We start from the raw sequence: 20,251 nt of genomic DNA, 5'->3' as shown, positions 1-20,251 counted from the left end.
TCCTTCTTCCTTTAGTAATACTTTACAGAAACTTTTAATGCCCAAGACTTCCGCTGGTAAAATATATTAAAAAACTTTTATAGCAAAAAATTTAACGAAATATTTAGTTGTTAGCTTTTCGTAGCGTTAAGTGTAAGCTGAGAGCTTTTTAAGTTCATTGATGAAAGCTTTTCACCATACAATATTCTATAAAAAGAATTGTTTACTTTCAGATTGGCTTATCATCCCCTAAAATGAAAGTGGGTGATATGCGCTTACCAAGATGCTAGCGTTGCAATATTTGCAATGAGTTGAAGAATTTCCATATACATACACATGAATGAAGGATTTTACTATATCCCTGAGGTGGTGGTGAATAAAATATGTGAAACTAAATAAAATTCCTGCATATTTATACATATGTATATGTATATGGACATGTGTATATGCCTAACGGTATGCAAAAAACTCTTTAGTACTCAGTCCCTGAGCACAACTAAGAGAGTCCAGTCGTGGCAGGAAAAGGAATTGCATGAAAAAAAAGACAAACATAAACACGATTCTCACGCTGAACCGAAGTGTTGATGCGATAAATCGTAGACGAAACGAAAAGAAAACGGATTATTTTGCAATTAGTAATTTGTAAAGAAATATTTGTAAATTGTGAAGTGTGTGAGGAGATTAATTTGCAAACAAAAGTGTTATAGAATAATGTGAAAAGTCGCAATTTGCATTACCAGCCAAAGCTCAAAGAAAGAAACTGCAACGATTCAATAGAAAATTTGTGAAATCTGCGCTACGCCCCCACTCCTTGACACATTTCCAATACTAACGGTAACTGCTGTCAACCACCAAACGCTAAGCAAGTACACGAAGAAAAAATAGGAAAACAACTTTTTAACAAACTCCGCAACTCAAGTTGAGCATCTGGAAAATGCGTAGTCGCACAGAATTGGTGACCACGACTTTCGAAGACTCCGAGGAAGACTATAGCGAGGATGATGATGATTCCGAGGAGGATTGGCGTCCGGCCGCCTCATCGTCAGCCAATAAAAATGGCAAAAAGCAAAAGCACGGTCGTGTTGCTGGCGCTGCAACGGGTGGGGGTGGCACAAGCAGCATCAGTGGTGGCGGCAATGCCAAACGCGGTCGGAAGCGTAAAGGAGCTACGAATGCGGGTGGTGGTAAGCAGCAGACAGTGGTGGCTAAACGAAAAGTGCCCAGTGCTGCATACGAAGAAAGTGATGATGATGACGATGATGATGACAATGATGATGATATCGATGATGATGAAGAGGCTGCATTGAATGCGGAGTTGAGTGATGATGAGTTGGACGATTATGAGGATTATGAAGCGCAGCCAACGACTGGCACTGGTGCGGCGGCAACTGCAAAGAAGGCTGGTGGTGGCAGTGCTGCTGCTCCTGCAGGTAATAATCTTCCACCCAAAAAACAATTCACGGAAAAAACTGGCACGTCCGCAACGCCGGGCGCAAGTGCAGGATCTTCAGCATCCTCGGCACAGCATTCGCTCGAATTGCTACTGTACAAACGCGATCTGAATGAGGATTATTCCAAGAATAATCGTTTATGCTTGTGGCGCAAGGATGATAATAACCTATTGCAGAAGTACATACGGGTTAAGACCGCTCCAGAGGAGCTGCTCTTCACCTCCAGCTCTGTGGTGAGTATATAGGATTTTGAAGCGAAATTGATGTTTAATCAATGTTTGTTGTTAGCTGCTGGGATCGAACTCAGCCCAGCCGACACAGATTCTATATATCTTAGCATTATTAGAAATCCATTCTAAGTCTAGATACAACGTGTAGAGAGATCGTTTTTCTTTTCACAGTTCCTTTTAAAGCGTGATCCATTTCGAGAATCCCTACTTTTTAAAGAAAAAACACAGAAAATTCAAATTTAATGAGGAATGTTTATTAGCATTCGATAGACCAACCTTGGCATATATTTTTTAAAGATTACTTCTTTCAAATGTTGGCCGCGAATGCCCCACAGGAAGTATCTAAAAGACTAGCGGTGTGATATCACACGATCTTGATGGCCAATCGACTGGCCCAAAACTTGAAACTTACTCTCCGAAGTGTTCTCTCTATAAATCCATTGATTGATGCGATGATTATTGAAAAACGTTTGGAAAATCATAGAATTGTGTATAGAAGCAATATCTCAGTTTTATATAGACCTAAATACATTATTTAGTGTGTTACCGCAACGTTTTTATCTAATAAGTCTTTAATAATATTTATACTGAAATTGTTGTTTTGCTTAGTATTCCAGCTGGGATGACAAACGTTTGTCCGATTTTATAAGTATTAAAGTAAAATGCCTGGATCCGAATAATCGACGTGTTAAAATTATGGACACCGCCGAGCTAGGCAAACTAGCCAAAGAACAAACGAAAAATAACGCGCAACATAAGTTGAATAAACGAAAAGGCAATGGCGGTGACGACAGCGATGATGATGGTGCACTCGATAATGATGATAACGAAGAAGACGACGATGAGTTGGACACCGAGGACGAAGATGAGTTGGACTATGACGAAGCAACAGCATCGAAAACCAAAAAAGGCGCCAAAAAGCCACTGCAGAAAAAGGCGCCAACCAAAAGTGGTACGAAAACTTCAAAACGAAACGATAGCACTGATGAAAACGATAATGAGGAAGACGAAGAAATCGATGAAGACGACATTGACGACGACGAGGATGATGGCGACGAAGATGATGATGAGTAAACGTGTATGTGTAATCGAGCAATGTGTGAATTAATTAACGACATAAAATAATTAAGCGATTTTAATATTGAAGTTGTAGAGACTAGTATAGTGATGAAGGGAGATGCAAAAGTTGATGAAGTAAGACTACACTTAAGCATTTCAAGTTATTTATTACTAAATCTAAACGATTATATGGCATGTGTGTTAATTTTGAAATAATTAATAATAGTATTAGTAATATGATATAGTCGATGCAGCGCGCAATTCAGTTGTTCGGAGGGCTGTTTTGTGACACGTTCTTGGAACGGCTGCTTTTCGAACTTTGACTGCTATAAAAATAAACACGCATACTTACTATAAAGACGCGTATTTCTAAGTAAAATTCAAGCCAAATAAAAATTTAAATTTTAAAAAAAGTTTTATTAAATATGGAGCATAAGTAAAGGAGGCTAAATGTTAGACTAAGTTTTGTGTGATTAACCATTATAAATATTAGGACTTACCGAAATCAGTAGATACTTAATTTAAGTGTACGAGTTCGATTAGAAAAGACGAGACATTTTGCCAAAGTACCGAATAAAATAAATTTATATGCATGCATGTACTTACGACAAATGTTTTATTGTGGTTTTTTTGGGAGGTTCCTCAGGTATATTTATGGTAAGATTTTAGGCATACATGGCTTAGTTTCCTTGTGAACGACATTTCATCGTACTACTAGTATAATGAAGAAGGGGAGACTGTTCCATATGTTCCATATATGTATGTACATTTGTATGTATTGTACTTTCGCCAATAACCTAATTCAGACGTATTAAGAGTCGGAGGATGTAAAGGGGTTTTCAATAGGACGCTACGCAAATAGGGCAAGAAAACGACTTCATATTTTTCCCCGCTCTTGACATTTCTCTTCAGTAAGGTTTGACATTTCGTTTGTCATCATGGAAATATATACGATCCAACAACGAGTCGAAATTATTCAAATTTACTATCGAAATTCGGAGGCAGTGGCCTCAACTTTAAGAGCGCTACGTCCAAATCATAATTGTCCTATCAGATCGTCGTATATTCGTCAATTGGGCTGAGCAACAACTTGAAAAGGTCCGAATTTTCATCGAAAAATCATCTTCAGTGATGGGGCTCATTTCTGGCTGAATGGCTTCGTCAATAAGCAAAATACGCGTTATTGATCAGGCAGCAATCCACACGTACTCCATGAGTCATCATTGCGTCCCGAAAAAATTACGGTTTAATGCGGTTAATAGACCTGCGGCGTCATTGGGCTGTACTTCTTCCGTGATGATCAAGACCGGCACGTTACTGTGAATAGCAATCGCTACCGCTCAATGATAACCGAATATTTTTTACCCGAATTGGATGATATGGGCTTGGACAATATTTGGTTCGAACATTACGGCACACCAGCTATACTGCGAATATTTAGGTTATTTCCTGTGGGGTTACGTCAAGTCTAAGTCTATGTGAATCTTCTGGGCTGCATGAGCTGCAAAAAAATCCATATTTATAAGGAAAGTGTTTCTCTAATAGAAATTATTAAACCAAAACTTTAATTAAAAACACAATACTTTCCTCAAATCTTAAAACTCACACATTTATTTACCGCTTTATGAGCAAGTTTTTGGCAACTATTTCTATAAAAATATATAAACAAACGGTACATTGTTATTTACAGTAAGTAATTAAACCGCAACTTCCGATAAACGTGCCATTTAGCAACTTTCCAGTTCCTCCAATCTCTTCTCACTTATTTATCTAATTTAACAACAATTGTTTCCCAAGGTCCGATCTCGAAGTTGGAGAAGTAAACCTTCTCCTTGTGTTCTTCGTCCAGCATTTTTACGCCACTAAAATACATGGCTGTCATATCCATGGAGACACGCTTCTGACCGAAATTCGATACCGAAACAAACGAGTTGCGACGTGGATAGACGCGCTCAACAACCAAAATATCATCGTTGCTATTGCGTACCTCTGTATTGGATAGTGTCTTCTCTGGCTTGCAAATCGCATTCTTATACAGCGATGGTGAACGATTACGTAACTCGATCATTTTTATGACTGTTTGGAAATTCTCATGACTAAATTGCGCCGTCTGCGGTAACCAAGGCAAACTTTCACGATTCGTAAACTGTTTGGTGCTATTCAACCATTCCATGGTGGAGAGATGATGTAGATGTTTAGTTTCATTATGCTCATGCTGTGGATCAGAGATGGCCTCCAAGGCGATTTCATCGCCATAGAAAATATTGGGTGTACCCGGTAACATAAGTTGCATGACCGTAGCAGCCAAAGTAATATTCTTGCTTTGTCCGTAGCGTGTGAAGCGCTGTTGGTCTACACCACCGATTGACCAATGCAACCACGGACCCACTTCGACGGGTGCGAGTGGACCGTTGAGTAGTGTATTGAGATGCTGCACCAAATGTTTTGTGCCGTTTGAAACGTCCAAGTGCACATCGACTAGATCGATATGTTGTAGCGCCAATGAAGTCAGCGTTGGATGTAGCTCTTGGATTAATGCCTCATTAGCGATAAGTATGCGATTGGGTCCGACAAGTTGCTTCCACTCATTCAAGTTGGCCAGCAGACGATCGTCATCGACGAAACTTTCCAAACCTTTCAGATAGAAGCCATCCACACCGAATTGCAACCATTTCAGTATGGCCGCGCTCACCACATTACCAGCCGACGAGATCGGTAATTGTGGCACAGTTGTTGTTGAGGCAGTGTATTCTACATTTTCGGTTTCATTATTTGATTGTGTTGTAAGTCCCACTACTATTGTAGATTTCGTCGTCGTGGCCTCATCCAATCTTTTAATAAAAGCGCCAATCGGCAGATCAAGCAACAGCGAAATGTTATGCTCACGTAGTGTTCCAGCCAATAGTTGTAAATCTTGTGCCGTGCCAATTTCGCTGGCTACTTCAAGCAGCGACGTTGGATGCGAAAAGTCGTCGGGATAGTGATTTGCGGAAAATATCGAGTTGAGACGCACAGCTGAAACGCCAAGTGAGGCCAAGTAGTCGGCACGCTGTGCAATGCCGCGCAAATCCCCAATGCCGTTATCGTCGGAGTCCTGGAAACTGGCAGGAAAGATCTCATAGAAGACGCTGCCGCGATACCAAGCTGTTCTGTGTGTTGAAAAAGCCATAAATAAAGATTGTATCGAAGTCGTTTATTAGTTAATATTTATTTTTGTTCAAAATATTACTTACTTTGGGTTGCAGGTCTTCGGCAGGGTGACAATCATGGCCACCACTACGGCGCACATAGCCAATAAACTGGACATGAATACGAAGAATGTGCATTTACGAATCAGCGGCCAGTTCCAAGAGACGAAAGAAGGTGTGTCCTTTGAAAGTGTGCCGTTCGGGCCATTTGAATCCTAGTGGAGGAAGAAAAACCATTAGTAAGCAGAAAGTTGCCTAAAGGTTAAAAGGTTTATAATTTTTTTTTAACGTAGCTTCTAAATGAAGTCTGTATGAAGTGTATATATCTAATGTCCGTTTCTAGTATCTGCTTATGTTATAGCATATAGCTACTTCGGTCTTTTCTTTATACTAAAATTAATTAAGTGGAAATATATAATGTACTGAGATCTTTAGAATTTCAGTCGAATCTCTGGATTCTTTCGCGATATTCCATTATTTCGTCTTCAATCTGTTTCCACAGACCCTAGGTTTTTTACAGATATTCTTAAAAGATTCAGTAATCAGATTTTCTATTTCATCTCGCTTTAAAAGGTGGAACACACAACATTTTACTGAGATCTAAAGGGTGATCCATTTCGAGGTTCCCTACATTTTTTTTAAAGAAAAAACACAGAAAATTCATATTTAATGGAGAATGTATTATCATTCGAAAGAACATGGTTTGGCAATAATTTTTTTCAAGATTAACTCTTTCAAATGTTGACCGCGGCTACGTCTCAGATGGTCCATCCGTTGAATCCAATTTTCGATGACTCGTTCGAGCATTTCGACTGGTAACTGGCGAATTACACGCGTGATGTTTTGCTTCAAGGCCTGAATTGAAACGGGATTGTCCGCATAGGCTTTAGACTTTACATATCCCCACAGGAAGCGCTTTAATATCACACGATAAATTCATTGATTGATGCGATGTGTGGGAAATAGCGCCGTCTTGTTGAGATCACGAGCTTCAATTTCAGGCATAAAATAGTCGGTTATCGTGGCGCGATAACGGTCTCCATTGACGCTCTCAACGGCATCAAATATGGACCGATGATTGCACTGGCTCACAAACTACACCAAACCGTTGTTTTCTCTTCTTTGTCCCAAATGCCGTAATTTTGTTTGTACCCATACTCATTGAGCCAGATATGGGCCTCATCTGAACAGAATTTGGCTCGAAAACATTGGATCTTCTTGGAACTTTTCAAGAGCCTATAGAGCGAACCGATGTTGTTTGCGAAGGTCGAGCGGCTTCAGATCATGCACAAGCTGTATCAATTTTGTACGCTTTCAATTTAAAATCTGGACGTAAAATGCGTCAAGTCGTTCTATACGTCTGTCCGAGTTGCTACGAACGGCGTCGAATTGACTCTGCACGATCGTCTACACTCACAGCTACGACTGCCATATTTTCTTTACTGTGTTCTGGATGTGGTCTATTTTCTCGATTATCATCCAATAATCAATGATGGGTCTCAAGATGGGTGATGGTGTTGCGAATAGTACGTTCGGTAGGCTGATTATATTGACCATAAGTTGAGCGCGCAAAATTCATTCTTTACAGAACGTGAATCTTTGTAACAAAATTGAACAATTTGAAAACGTTGTTCAAGCGTACGTCTTTCCATGATGAAATGTCAAACAATACTGAACAAAAATAACATGACAGCTTGACACGACTTACGCGTGATCTGTCAAAATAGGCTATTGAAAAAAGTACCACTACTTGGATCACACGCTACAAGTTCATTAAGCTTTTCTTCGTTGTTTGATGTAACTTTATTTTCATCAAGAATACAGACTTCCTTCGTTGGTCACATTTCCGAAGCCTTATGTCTTCATCAAAATCTGGTTTCTATTAATGTCAAGTCCTATTTTTAGATTTCGCGTTGCTTTCTATATAAAAGATTATGTCCGGCGTGAATATTTTTAGAACTAACGTAAAATAACTTGAATTGTTTGATAGTATCCACCAGATTCTTCTTCAATTAATGATTTTTTTCCGGTTTCCCAACGCATAAAATAAATTGAAGTGTTCTCAAAACTTTTGATATTTTAGCGTAAAATGATTATGTGTTTACTTTTAACAAAAATCATTTGAATTGGGCAATACAATCAAAATAAAGCACTAAACGAGCCGCCCGCCATTCGTGAGCGACAACACGTACTCAATTATGACGACGCTCAATTATGGCTTAATGCGCTCCTAATTTGCTCTACAATTAATAAAGTGTTTGTGCAAAAATACTAAGCATGCCAATGCATAATCTAACTATAATTTACTATTTTAGTTACCTAATTGTTTAAACTATTTACACATTTCGATTTCACTCAACAATATTTAAAGTGCAAACATTTCACTTTTTGTACTTTTGTAACGTCATACGAACTGACTGTGTGACTCGTGTCGGGCAATACTGACATACATATATACATAGCTGTATGTATGTATGTACTATATGAATGAGTAAAAACAGTAACAAATAAAAATAACAAAATATTATATTATTGGGTTGAAATCCGAGTTATGTACGTGTGTATGATTATGACATATTAAGTGGGTTCACGTTAATAATTGTGGAGTCACGCGGGCACATAGAGGTGCTCGGCGGTGTGCAACATTTCTTCTAAGGGATTTTTTTACGAATATATGTATGTATGTATATGGGCATATAGAAAATAAACAGAAGTGGAAAATACACAGTAGTCAGCAAGTAAGACATGAATCACCTTAGAAAATTGGAGCGAAATTTATATGAAATTAATATAATATAATATGTAATACCGCTAACGGGAAATTTTCCATAAAAAAACAAATGTAACAAAAGTAAACACCAAGTAAATTAATAACTATAATTTCCGTCAAAGTGTATTAGCTCACCGCATAAATTTTTATACTCTCGCAACAAAAGTTGCTAAAGAGAGTATAATAGTTTTGTTCACATAACGGTTGTTTGTAACACCCAAAACTAAACGAGTTAGATATAGGGTTATATATACCAAAGTGATCAGGGTGAAGAGTGGAGTTCAAATCCGAATGTCTGTCTGTCCGTCCGTCCGTCTGTGCAAGCTGTAACTTGAGTAAAAATTAAGATATCTTGATGAAACTTGGCACACTTATTTCTTGGCACCATAGGAAGGTTGCTTTCGAGAATATTCAGATAAATTTCACTACTAATAAGATTATTATGAAGCTTCTGTAACAAAATGATTTCAAATCTCAATTGAAATTCACAAATATTGGTTTTGATCGAAAATCGTCTTGAGAAATTTGAATATGTCATCTCATAAAGTATGTAGTATGTGTTTAAGAAGGATCTGAACCTATAGTTGTCGGCCTTCTTTACTCGATTTATTTTGATCACATCTTTTTAATAATCAACAGACCAACATATTTGACCTAGTTGAGCTTTATTGTGATGATAAGTCTTTGAATTTTGCTTAAAATCTTCTAGATGGACAGCTGTCAAAGGTATTTCATGTGTTTGACATTTAAGTTTAGGATAAATGTGAAAAATTATTTCCCAAAGCAAAGCTTCTTTCCCAGCGAGTTAAAAATTTATTCTAAATAATCAATTTATATTGATGAACTCTTGGTAATTTACAGTGACTTTTAAGTTTTTTAAATATTTTTTTCTTTTATTATAAAATTATGATAATGAAGAATTAAAGACAACAAGTAATTTCAACAAACAACAATAAACAAAAGCAAGACCGAAACTAAATGTAAAATTTCTCAGTGTGATAAATTTTGTTACTTAATATAAACATGGTTAAAGGTTAATATTAGTACTTCTATGAGTCTGTAACGGCTTCTTCTTTACATACTACTACACAAATTTGCGCATGTTTCTGATAAAATAGAATACCACACCTGCTACACCTTAGGCCATAATTTGCTCAATGTGCCGTTTTCGCCTGCGACCGATTTTTATACTCTCGCAACAAAAGTTGCTAAGAGAGTATTATAGTTTTGTTCACATAACGGTTGTTTGTATGTCATAAAACTAAACGAGTTAGATATAGGGTTATATATATCAAAATGATCAGGGTACGAGACGAGCCAAAATCAGAATGTCTGTGGGAGGATTGCTTTCGTAAATGGGCAAAATCGGACCATTGCTACGCCCACAAAAGGCGTAGGGACATATTTGGTTGTAATTTTTTTGGGGAAGTGGGCGTGGCCCCGCCCCCTTATACTTTTTTTGTCGCAAACCAATAAAGCTATATAAATAAACTTTGTGCAGTCCGTCAGGTCATAACTTCCCATAGCTCTCATATAGCTAATTATAGGTTTTTCAAAAATACGATGGGCTTAATCTATACTTCTATACCAATATTCTAAAGAGGAAAGGTTTGATTTTTTGTTTGTTTGTCTCGAATAGGCTCCGAAACTACTGAACCGATTTGAAAAATTCTTTCACCGTTGGAAAGCTATACTATCCCTGAGTGACATAGGCTATATTTAGTTTAAAAAAATAGGATCCCTCACCAAAACTCCGATAATGTAAAAAAAAATACCAAAAAACTTTCTTTAATCGCGAATGCACTCTCTCTCACTCACTCAGTCGCGCGGTCGATTCCCCACTGAATGTTCCTGTGCGGAATTAAAAAAAAATGTCACTTGATAATAATATAATATAAAAATGAATTGCTTTTCGTTTGTGCCGCAAAAAAACGAGAATGACCAAACCGATCTGGCTAATTTTAGTCTTGAAATATTCGTGGAAGGCCAGAAAAAGATTAGAAAGTGAGTAAATATTGAAAAATTGCGAGGAAGAAATAATCAGAGAATTTTATTCGTGTTGACAAGAAAAATATAAAAAATAATATTTTGAAGGTTATCATTGTTGCTTTGTTAAAATATTTTTGTTATTGTTAAATTGTATAAGAATGTGTCGATAGCCCAAAACAATTTGTAACAAATAAGGAAAGGCTATGTTCGGGTCCAACCGAACATTTTATACTCTCGCAATTTATTGATGTAACTTTATTAAGATAACACACAATTTGACCTATATATTCGACATAAAGTCCAATAGAAAATCATCATATATAGTATATGAGACCTGATGTAATTACAGAACCAATTTCACTCATTTCCACCACCAGGTTTAACGGGAATAGGGGCAACTTGGCACCTGTTAGTAGGCAAACAAACGGCACTTTCGGCTTTGAAATTACTCCTAAATTGCAAATGAACGAAACACCAGTCGGCAAAATCTCCAAAAATAGCGCTATAACGAAGATTTTCCAAATATTCAAGAAGTCGCTGGACCAACTTAATTTAATGTATACTTTAGCCACAAAAACGTGTGGCCGGGTCTGCTAGTAGCTTATAAATCGGTTAATATGTGAAATTTCTTATCCAAATTAAGTGAGCATATTGTCGTAGATATAAGGTATGTTGGTGATGAAAATGAGTGATATCGGTTAACGAATTCAGCCTATATAGTATATATGATGATTTTCTTTTTTTATTGAACTTCATGCCGAATATATGGTATGCTATTATGTGTTATCTTAATAAAAATGAAGCAATAAATTACGAGAGTATAAAATGTTCGGTTGCACCCGAACTTAGCCTTTCCTTACTTGTTTAATATACCATATATGTGCTCGATAGAGTTTACGTACGGAGATTGTGGTGACCAATCTAGCGTACTAATGTTATTGTCCAAGAGCCACTTGGACTTGAAATTTGTAGGGTATACTCAGCACATGTAAACACATGGAATCAAAAATTAAAATCAATAAAAAATGCGAGCCCATTTTTTCGAGTCGGGGTCTGTTACTCATGTATATTTATAAATGATAATAAACTTAAAGCTCTATCTATTTAGTTGTCGAAGAAAATAAAAACAAAAATCCCTAACAGAATGATTTTCATAGAACACAGTTTCGGAGTTTTTTATGTCGGTAATAACGAAGTTCAGTTCTAATCGTAAATATCATAAAATTAAAGAACTGTTAACGAACCGAAATTTTGATGTTTTCATTAATTTTTAAATTTTCTGTGTTTTGTTGTAAAAAGTAAAATGTACAAACGATTAAAAACATCCTGTAAGTGTATTAGAAGGTTTACTGTAGCTTCATTTGTGGAACAAGGAGCATCATGAAACAATTTTTACTTTATTTTCGTTGTTGAATATTGCGACAAGCACCTGTTAACGGTATAACGAATACAAACAAACTTAGCTATAGCGGCTTTTTTTCTTAACGATATACTAATAGATATGCTAATAGATATATATATACATATATAACTACATATACAGCTGCAGTTATATGCTACAACGTGCATTGTTGCAAACAACTGTAAAAACAAGCACACACACACCAAGAGAAAATTCATTTCTCCTGTCAATTACGGTGCGTGGATTGCATTTGTGGATTTTGTCCCAATATTTTGCTTGAGATGAGCACACATTCCACTGACGTCAAACACTGAATTTTACCATATAACAATAATAATAATAGCAAAATGAAAAAAGATGAAAAGAAATTAAGAATAAAAAATAAAAAATAAAAATAATGCACTTGACGCTCAAACCGTTTCATTGACATTTCTGTGCCGTTATCTGCCTGTGCAGAGGCACGTACATTTTGTTGCAATATTTCCTCAACGTGCTGTCAAAGCAACATGACATTATCACCCACACACCACCCGCTCACCTAACCACCACAACCAAACATAACACAACACATATGTGGCGTAGCTGAGCACATGCCCCTCACCAGCACTACTTCAAACACTTTCACTCATTAATTGTTTATAGACAACTAATTTAGATAATTCTTCAAGCCTCACCTGCACTGCGCCGCCATTGTTGACCTGCAAATGCTGGTAGGCGTTTGATTTGTGGAACAGCGTTGTGGCCGCCGTATCAGTCGCATCCATGCCAATACCGGAGCTGCTGCCCGACGATGAACTTGTCTCGACCTTGGCATCCGCATCTTCATTACACAAGTTAGCCGAGGCTGTGCTGTCGTTGTCGATACAGGGTGTTAGCGGATGTGAGAAGGTAACCGGCGTCGATGTACCGTTTGTGGTGGACAATAGCGGACAGGTGGATGCCTCCTCCTCTGGCAGGAATGTCGACACTGATGGCGATTCAATAAGCGTGGCTGGCAATTCCACATCGAGTAGTGTGGGATCTGTTGAAATACCCATGGCGTTCATTGCTTTTTTATTTGTTTGCTGCTTTAATTTATTTCACTATTTTTCACGAATTTCAATATCTTTCACACACTTTGAAAATCATTGCTTAACTCTTCAACGCTAATTGGCAAGGCGTAATGTTTTGCTTACGTTGTGTACGCGTGTATATGTATGTATGTATGTATGTGAGCGCGTGTGTTTGTATGTGTTAATTTCAATATTGTTGAACGCGTAATATGAAAAATTCTGCTGACACTGACTTGGCGGCGCAATCTCTCGTCACAAACTGAATTCTTTTGCTATCCGCAATTATTTACACTGTGGTTTGTAGAACCCAATCCGATGAATAAGTGAACCAAATGTGATTGAGTTTATTTTTACCATATACAAAACATCTGCATACATACTTATGTATGTATCTATGCACGAATGGATGATTGAAAAGCGCAAGCAAAAACGAATTGGATACATTTCGATACGCGAAAAACAGTGGAACATGTACATATGTATGTACATATAGAAAGCACAAACGTTGTTGCCCTGTGGGAAAAATTTGAGTTAGTGAAATAATCAGATAATATTTGACATAAAAAATTCGAAATGGAATAAACTCATTTTACTTAAACGTAAATTGTAAGAATTATTTTGAAGCTTTTTTAAAGTTCCTGTTTAACGACATAAAAAAGAGGAACAATTAACTCAATTTGCATTTTTAAAATAATGTATAATTTTTTTTTAATAATCTAAACAGTAGAATAAGCAATTGGTATAAATCACAAAAACTGGTAAAAACAAAACAGAAATAGAATAACATGCATTTAAGGGGTAAGTTGGGTTTCTGAGACTGGAAACTGGGGTATTGTTTAATATCATAAATCATATATTTCATTTAAACAATTCAGCGTATCATAGATACGTATTGAGATAGTATTTTATGAAATTTTTATTGAAATATTCCGAAAACTCGGCCGTTGGTACCTCATTTCTCATGGCGTGTCGAAAAAAATGCTCTTGGCGCGGACATCATAGCTCATTATTCTTCTTCTTGACTTACGTATACACCGCTCACGCGGTTAAAGCAGAGTCCAAAACACCGCGCCACACATCTCTCATTTTGGCAGTTTGGCGCCAATTGGTAACACCAAGTAAAGACAGGTCCTTCTCCACCTGATCCTTCCATCGGAGTGGAGTCCTTCCTTACAGCTCATCATTCCACCGTAAATCTTCCGCAAAACCTTTCTCTCGAAAACTCCTAGTACCGTCTCATCGGATGTTGACATCGTCCACGCTTCTCCACCATAAAGTAGAATGGGAATGATGAGGGACTTGTAGAGTTTAGTTTTGTTCGTCGAGAGAGGACTTTACTTTTCAATTGCCTACTCCGTCCATAGTAGCACCTGTTGGCAAGATTGATTCTGCGTGGGATTTCAAGGCTGATATTATTCATAGCTCACTATTAGTTGATCAAAAATCAATAAACCAAAAATGTTTCGATAGTAAATGAATAAATCTAGTTAATAAAAGAAGGAAATAAATAAAATATTAAAATTTGAATTTTTCACATATTTTTAACCAAAAAACTCACTTTTTTGTTCAAATAATGTTATTCCAAAGATGTATGTAACGTTTGAACAAAATCACTTCATAAATTTTCGCGATATCGTGTCCACCGACTTTAAAAATTGTGTGTTTGAGATAAACGCGTTTAAAGTTTATATTGAAACCAACGTGTCTTGAGGGGCTGAACTTCCAAGGGGTCTATCTCTTAGGTTTTACTCGGATTGATTAGATATTTCTGGTTAATATTTTAAACATATTGAAACCTTAAGATGTTTCGATAGATATCTAAAATAACATATATTAATACAACAAAGAAGTGATAGCCGTCAAGTCTGGAAAGTATTTAGATAGAATATAGAACTGATATAAAACATATATGCTGGTATATTCAAATGAGATGGCTAGCCATTCTAACCATATACGTTCTCGTACTGAATTAGTTTCACAAGTAATTCTCGGTAGAGAGAGCAGAACAGAGTAATTGCTCATTATTGCTTACATTAATACATTTTTATTTCATTACCTTTGACTTAATTATGAACTAGGTCTCAGTATGATGCTGATGCTAAATTTTAGTGAATTACTATACAAATTACAACTCATGGCTTTAAATAAAACATCATATCGATTATCAACAAAAAAACACAAATTTCGAAGGCAATAGATTAAAATTAAAACCTCAATAATATTGAACAATAAATATAAAATGCCACAATTTAAATTTTTTTGACGCGTTTCATTTTATTATGAATCCCAAGCAGAATTGGAGATGATTTTGATTCAGACAAAAAAAAAATGTTTAGGTCTGAATTAACAAAACTGGCATTGGAAACGTACGTACCCATTGATTTGGAATGTGTTTCAGTCTCGGCGTTAATATTTATCTACTATTGCCAGTATTTTTTACTTTACATTTTAATACTTACGAAAACCTAAATTTTCTCTATAATTACGAATTTTTTCATAGTCAACATCTCAAAAAAAAAAAAGTCGAAAATTATATATTAATTGTTAAAGTAATAGTCTTCTAATGGACATTCATATTATATTTAAGAAATATATGTGGGTTTGTGGATTTGTTTATTTAAAACGTAAAGGTTTATTACCACATTTCTTTTAAAAGTTAAGAATAGTTCATTACAACGTTTATTTTAAAAGTTAAGAATAGTTTATTACAACGTTTATTTTAAAAATAGTTCATTACAACGTTTATTTTAAAAGTTAAGAATAGTTTATTACAACGTTTGTTTTAAAAATAGTTCATTACAACGTTTATTTTAAAAGTTAAGAATATTTGTTTAACAAGTTAAAAAGGTTACCAGTGCCGTGTGTTCGCGTCCGCGTCTATTCCAACTCTGAGATCGTTCGTTTTATCCTACCCGCTTGTTCTCGCTACTCTTCTCTACTCGTTATCTTTCAGAGTTGCATGTTATTGTACTACTCTACTCGCTATCTTTCAGGGCTGTATGTTGTTGTATGTGCGTCCACTTCTAGTAATGGGTCGCACTACCGTTCCCACACTCGGCCGTCCTGACATTCGTTCGTCCTCGAACGACACGCACCATTTTTTCATGAATTCGGCTACTGTTGTCGTTCGATTCGGTCCTTCATGTTCACCTACCTTCTCGACATCATACCGACCGTGGTTCAGCTTTTTAATAATTTTATACGGACCTAAGAACTTTTTCTTAATCTTTAATGTGGGACCGTATTGTGTACGCTTTATAGCTACTAATTCATTTTCTTCATACGTTTGTTCGGCTTTTCTAGTCGCATTATAGTTTTTCCGATTTTCTTCCTGTATTGCTTTAATATTTCTCTTAGCAGTCTCTCTAATCTGTTCACGTTCGGTTTCTAGCTCTTTTATTACTTCGTTTTCAATGTATTCGCTCAAGTCTACCTGATTTTCTAAACGCATGTTAAGTCCAGTTAATAGTTTAAATGGGGACACCTTTGTGCTACGATTTGGATAATTGTTTAAACATTTTTGTACATTGTCGACGTTTTTATACCATTGATCTGGATTGTTCAAAGACAGTTTCGTCAATATTGGGATTACCGTTCGGTGGATGCGCTCCACCTGTCCGTTTCCCCTCGGCACACCCGTCGCAATACATAGATGTTGTATTCCTTGCTCACTACAATAGTTTTTAAAAACTTGGGAGGTAAAGGCTGCACCTCTGTCCGTTATTATTCTTCTTGGGTTTCCAAAAATGGCTGCTTGTTTACCTAACCTATCAATCACTGCTAATGCACCAGTATCTTTTGTTGGGTACAACCAGACAAATTTAGAGAACGCATCTACAACTGATAAAATGTGGTTATAACGTTTTGCAGTAGCCGTCAAAGGTCCTAAGTGGTCTAAGTGGTAAGTGCCTAACGGTTGATCATCTTTAGGAATCGGGGTAAGGAACCCTTCTTTCTTACCCATTTTTGCATTTGCTACAATGCACTCTATACAACTGGCTACTATTCGAACAATCTTCTGTCCTAGCTGTGGAATATAATAAGATTTCTCTACTAACTCTTGTGTTTTACGTGCAGCAAAGTGATTCTGTCTATGCACTGTCCTTATTATGTCCTCTTCCATTGAACAAGGTACAACTACTAGTTCTTTAGAAGGATCTTTGCATAAAATTCCATGAGAGATATAGAAATCTTCAAAGTGACCCTTTTCCAATATTGTCCTAACAGCTTTTGTCCAATCATCATTCAACTGAGCTTGTAACAATCGATGTCTTAAAGTCTCTTCCATCTGTAGGCAATACATTCTGCTTAAAGCATCTACATGCCTCATCTGAGATCCGGACCTATGTACAATTTGGTAGTCAAATTCTTGTAAAAATAGAGCCCATCTTGCGACTCTGGGGGGTACGTCTTCTTTACGCATCGTAAGCGCGAAAGCGTTACAATCTGTAATTATTGTGAACTTTACTCCTTTTAGATAGATTCGCCATTTTTTTAACGCTGTAATGACTGCTAAGACTTCTAACTCATATGAGCTATAGTTTTCTTCTGTCTGACTTGTTTTTCTGCTTAAAAACTGTACTGGATGAAAATTCTGATCTTCACTACACTTTTGCATAAAAATTGCCCCATATCCAAATTTTGATGCATCTGTGTGGATCTCGGTTTCACCATGAGGGTTGTACAACCGAAGAACCGGTGATGTGGTTAAGGCATTCTTTAAAGTTTGAAAAGATGCTACCTGTTCTTTTCCTATTTTAAAAGTGCTGTCCTTCTTAAGTAAATCTGTTAAAGGCTTTGCTAGTGATGCGTACCCACTCACAAATCGTCTAAAGTAAGAAGTTAACCCGATAAATCGTTCAACAGTCTTTCTGTTACTTGGTATTGGGTAATTTTGAATAGCCTGAATCTTTTCTTTAGAAGGTTTAATTGTTCCCGCCTCAATAATGTATCCAAGGAAGTTAACTTTTCTCTCCAAAAATTGACACTTTTTCCATTTGATACGCACACCGTATCGTGATCCTATTTCTAAAACTCGTTTCAGTTTCATTATCCCTTCATCGTCGTCTTTGGAAGGAATAATGATGTCGTCCATATATATAGAAATCGTTCCGTCTTTTATGAGGTCTCTAAAAACATAGTTTATGAACCTACAAAATACAGCTGGCGAGTTACATATACCGAATGGAACGTATTTAAATTCGTAATGCCCATCTGGGGTCACGAATGCTGTATATTTTATCGAATCTTCGGCTACAGGTACATGGAAGAATCCATCTTCCAAGTCCAACGTTGTGAATATTTTTGCTTGCTGCAACCTATCTAAAACATCGTCGATCTGTGCCATCGGAAAATTATCTCGAATGATTTTCTTATTTAACAACCTGTAGTCACAACACAACCTTTTTGACCCATCTTTTTTGTTTACTATAACAATCGGAGATGCGTAATTTGAAAAACTTGGCTGTATGATGTCAGCTTCTAACCAATTTTCTACTTGCTGGTTTACGAAATTTTTGTCTTCTAAAGATAGTCTTCGTGGACGTTGAAATACAGGTACTTCGTCGCTTAAAACGATTTTCATTTTAGTTAGACATTTTTCAATACATTGGGGCTTATAACTATTTACCAATTCCCGAATAACTACGTTATCGCTATATTCTTCTACATTCAAACATAACTCCTCAAACTCATGTAGTAATTCCATTCTGTTTTCTTTACTTTTTCCTTCTACCTCTGGTTTAATATTGTTTCTCTTTACAAATTTCGCTCCTTCTGGCTTTATATTAATGTTGACTTTATCTAATACTGATGTGCCTATGAATACCGAATATGGAATAGCAGTTTCGCTGGTGATGTGAAACTGCTGTAAGAATTTTAAATCATCAACTTCCAATTCTGTAACGAAACTACCATACGTTGAAAATTCTTTTGCGCAGGCGCCATACAAAGTTCTTTTGTCATCGGTCACTTCACCATCAAAATTAATTTTATCGAAAACATCACGCCGAATTAAACACAAACAACATCCGGTATCAACCAGTGCATCAATTTTTAGCCCACCTACTTTCACTATTTTTACAGGTAAACTTATTTTTCCGGTAACATTTACAACATTAATTTTATCTGATTCCTTCTTTACTTTTATACTTTCAGCACTTTTGCACTCGAAAGACTTGTGTCCTATGCCATTACATTTGAAACATTTTGTTTGCTGACTGCTGCAGTCACGAATGAGATGTGTAGAGCTTCCACACTTAAAACACGATTTTGTATGTTTTTGATTGTAAGGAATATTGCCGGTATTCTGTATTGACCTAACTGGTTTACAATGAATTTTTTCGTAAATTTTAATTTTTTCTTTTAATTCTTCAATTGTTTTTGCTTCGTACAAAACCGCTTTGTTTAGTTTCGTGTCTGTTATACCTTCAATGAAATATGCTATTAAGCTCTCCGTATCAATGCTTAATGGTTTGCTAATTTCAGTAAGAACATACAAATACTCGCGAAACGTTTCGTTTACCCTCTTCTTACGACTTCTTAACTGATTATGTACTTCTGACGACGATAATTTTTTCCCAAACTCACTGATCAGTTCTTGCTTAAGGAGTTCCCAGCTCACTAAGCCTCGTTGGCTTCTAATGAATAATTTGGCGGCTCCCTTTAACAGTTGTTTGCTATAAATGAATTTTTGCACATTATTCCACCCTACTACTACTGCGCTTTCCTCAAATTCGCTTATCCATTGTCGGATATCAATATTATCATCTCCACTAAATTGTGTTAAACTTTCTTTTATATCGTTGAACGTAAAGGTGGATCTATTAATCGGTGTCACCGCGGTCGTAAAATTTGTGTCTTGTACATCTTCATAGGAACTAACTGATTCGTCATTTCTGTCGTCCGTAATTGTCTCATGTCCGTAGTGCAACAATAGTCTTTTTTGCAACTCCGCTTTACGTCCAGTAACGGAAATGTCTAGTTCACGGAGTGCTTGTTGCAGTTCCCTGACGTTAAACGTCAGTATCGTTTGTCTGTCCATATTTTGGGCACCACACAGTAATATTACGGTATCTGAATATTTCTGAACAAACTACTTTTGAATGGAATGTTTCTAAACAAATTACTCTT

At 36.5% G+C, this 20,251-nt stretch overlaps 2 protein-coding genes across 3 annotated transcripts; one reads left to right on the top strand and one right to left on the bottom strand.

Annotated features, from left to right (window-relative positions):
- Positions 1-209: 209 nt before the first annotated feature.
- Positions 210-3,228, top strand: LOC105216872 (nucleolin). The gene is made up of 2 exons (XM_029043245.2): positions 210-1,663; positions 2,270-3,228. The coding sequence occupies exons 1-2, from the start codon at positions 914-916 to the stop codon at positions 2,732-2,734; spliced, it is 1,215 nt and encodes a 404-aa protein (XP_028899078.2). The 5' UTR covers positions 210-913; the 3' UTR covers positions 2,735-3,228.
- A 1,074-nt stretch (positions 3,229-4,302) lies between these two features.
- On the bottom strand, positions 4,303-13,204 carry LOC105216873 (neutral and basic amino acid transport protein rBAT). 2 transcript variants are annotated; one of them, XM_011191595.3, is made up of 3 exons: positions 12,743-13,204; positions 5,953-6,122; positions 4,303-5,868 (listed from the first exon to the last, which is right to left on the bottom strand). In XM_011191595.3, exons 1-3 carry the CDS (start codon positions 13,112-13,114, stop codon positions 4,482-4,484), a joined length of 1,929 nt encoding a protein of 642 aa, XP_011189897.1. In that variant the 5' UTR covers positions 13,115-13,204; the 3' UTR covers positions 4,303-4,481. The 2 variants fall into 2 exon arrangements, with proteins under 2 accessions (XP_011189897.1, XP_054082408.1); XM_054226433.1 differs by lacking the exon at positions 12,743-13,204 and adding an exon at positions 7,882-8,021.
- Positions 13,205-20,251: the final 7,047 nt, after the last annotated feature.

Source organism: Zeugodacus cucurbitae, chromosome 3, assembly GCF_028554725.1.
Source record: "Zeugodacus cucurbitae isolate PBARC_wt_2022May chromosome 3, idZeuCucr1.2, whole genome shotgun sequence".
NCBI lineage: Eukaryota > Metazoa > Arthropoda > Insecta > Diptera > Tephritidae > Zeugodacus > Zeugodacus cucurbitae.
This window is presented reverse-complemented; position numbering and strand designations above follow the sequence as displayed.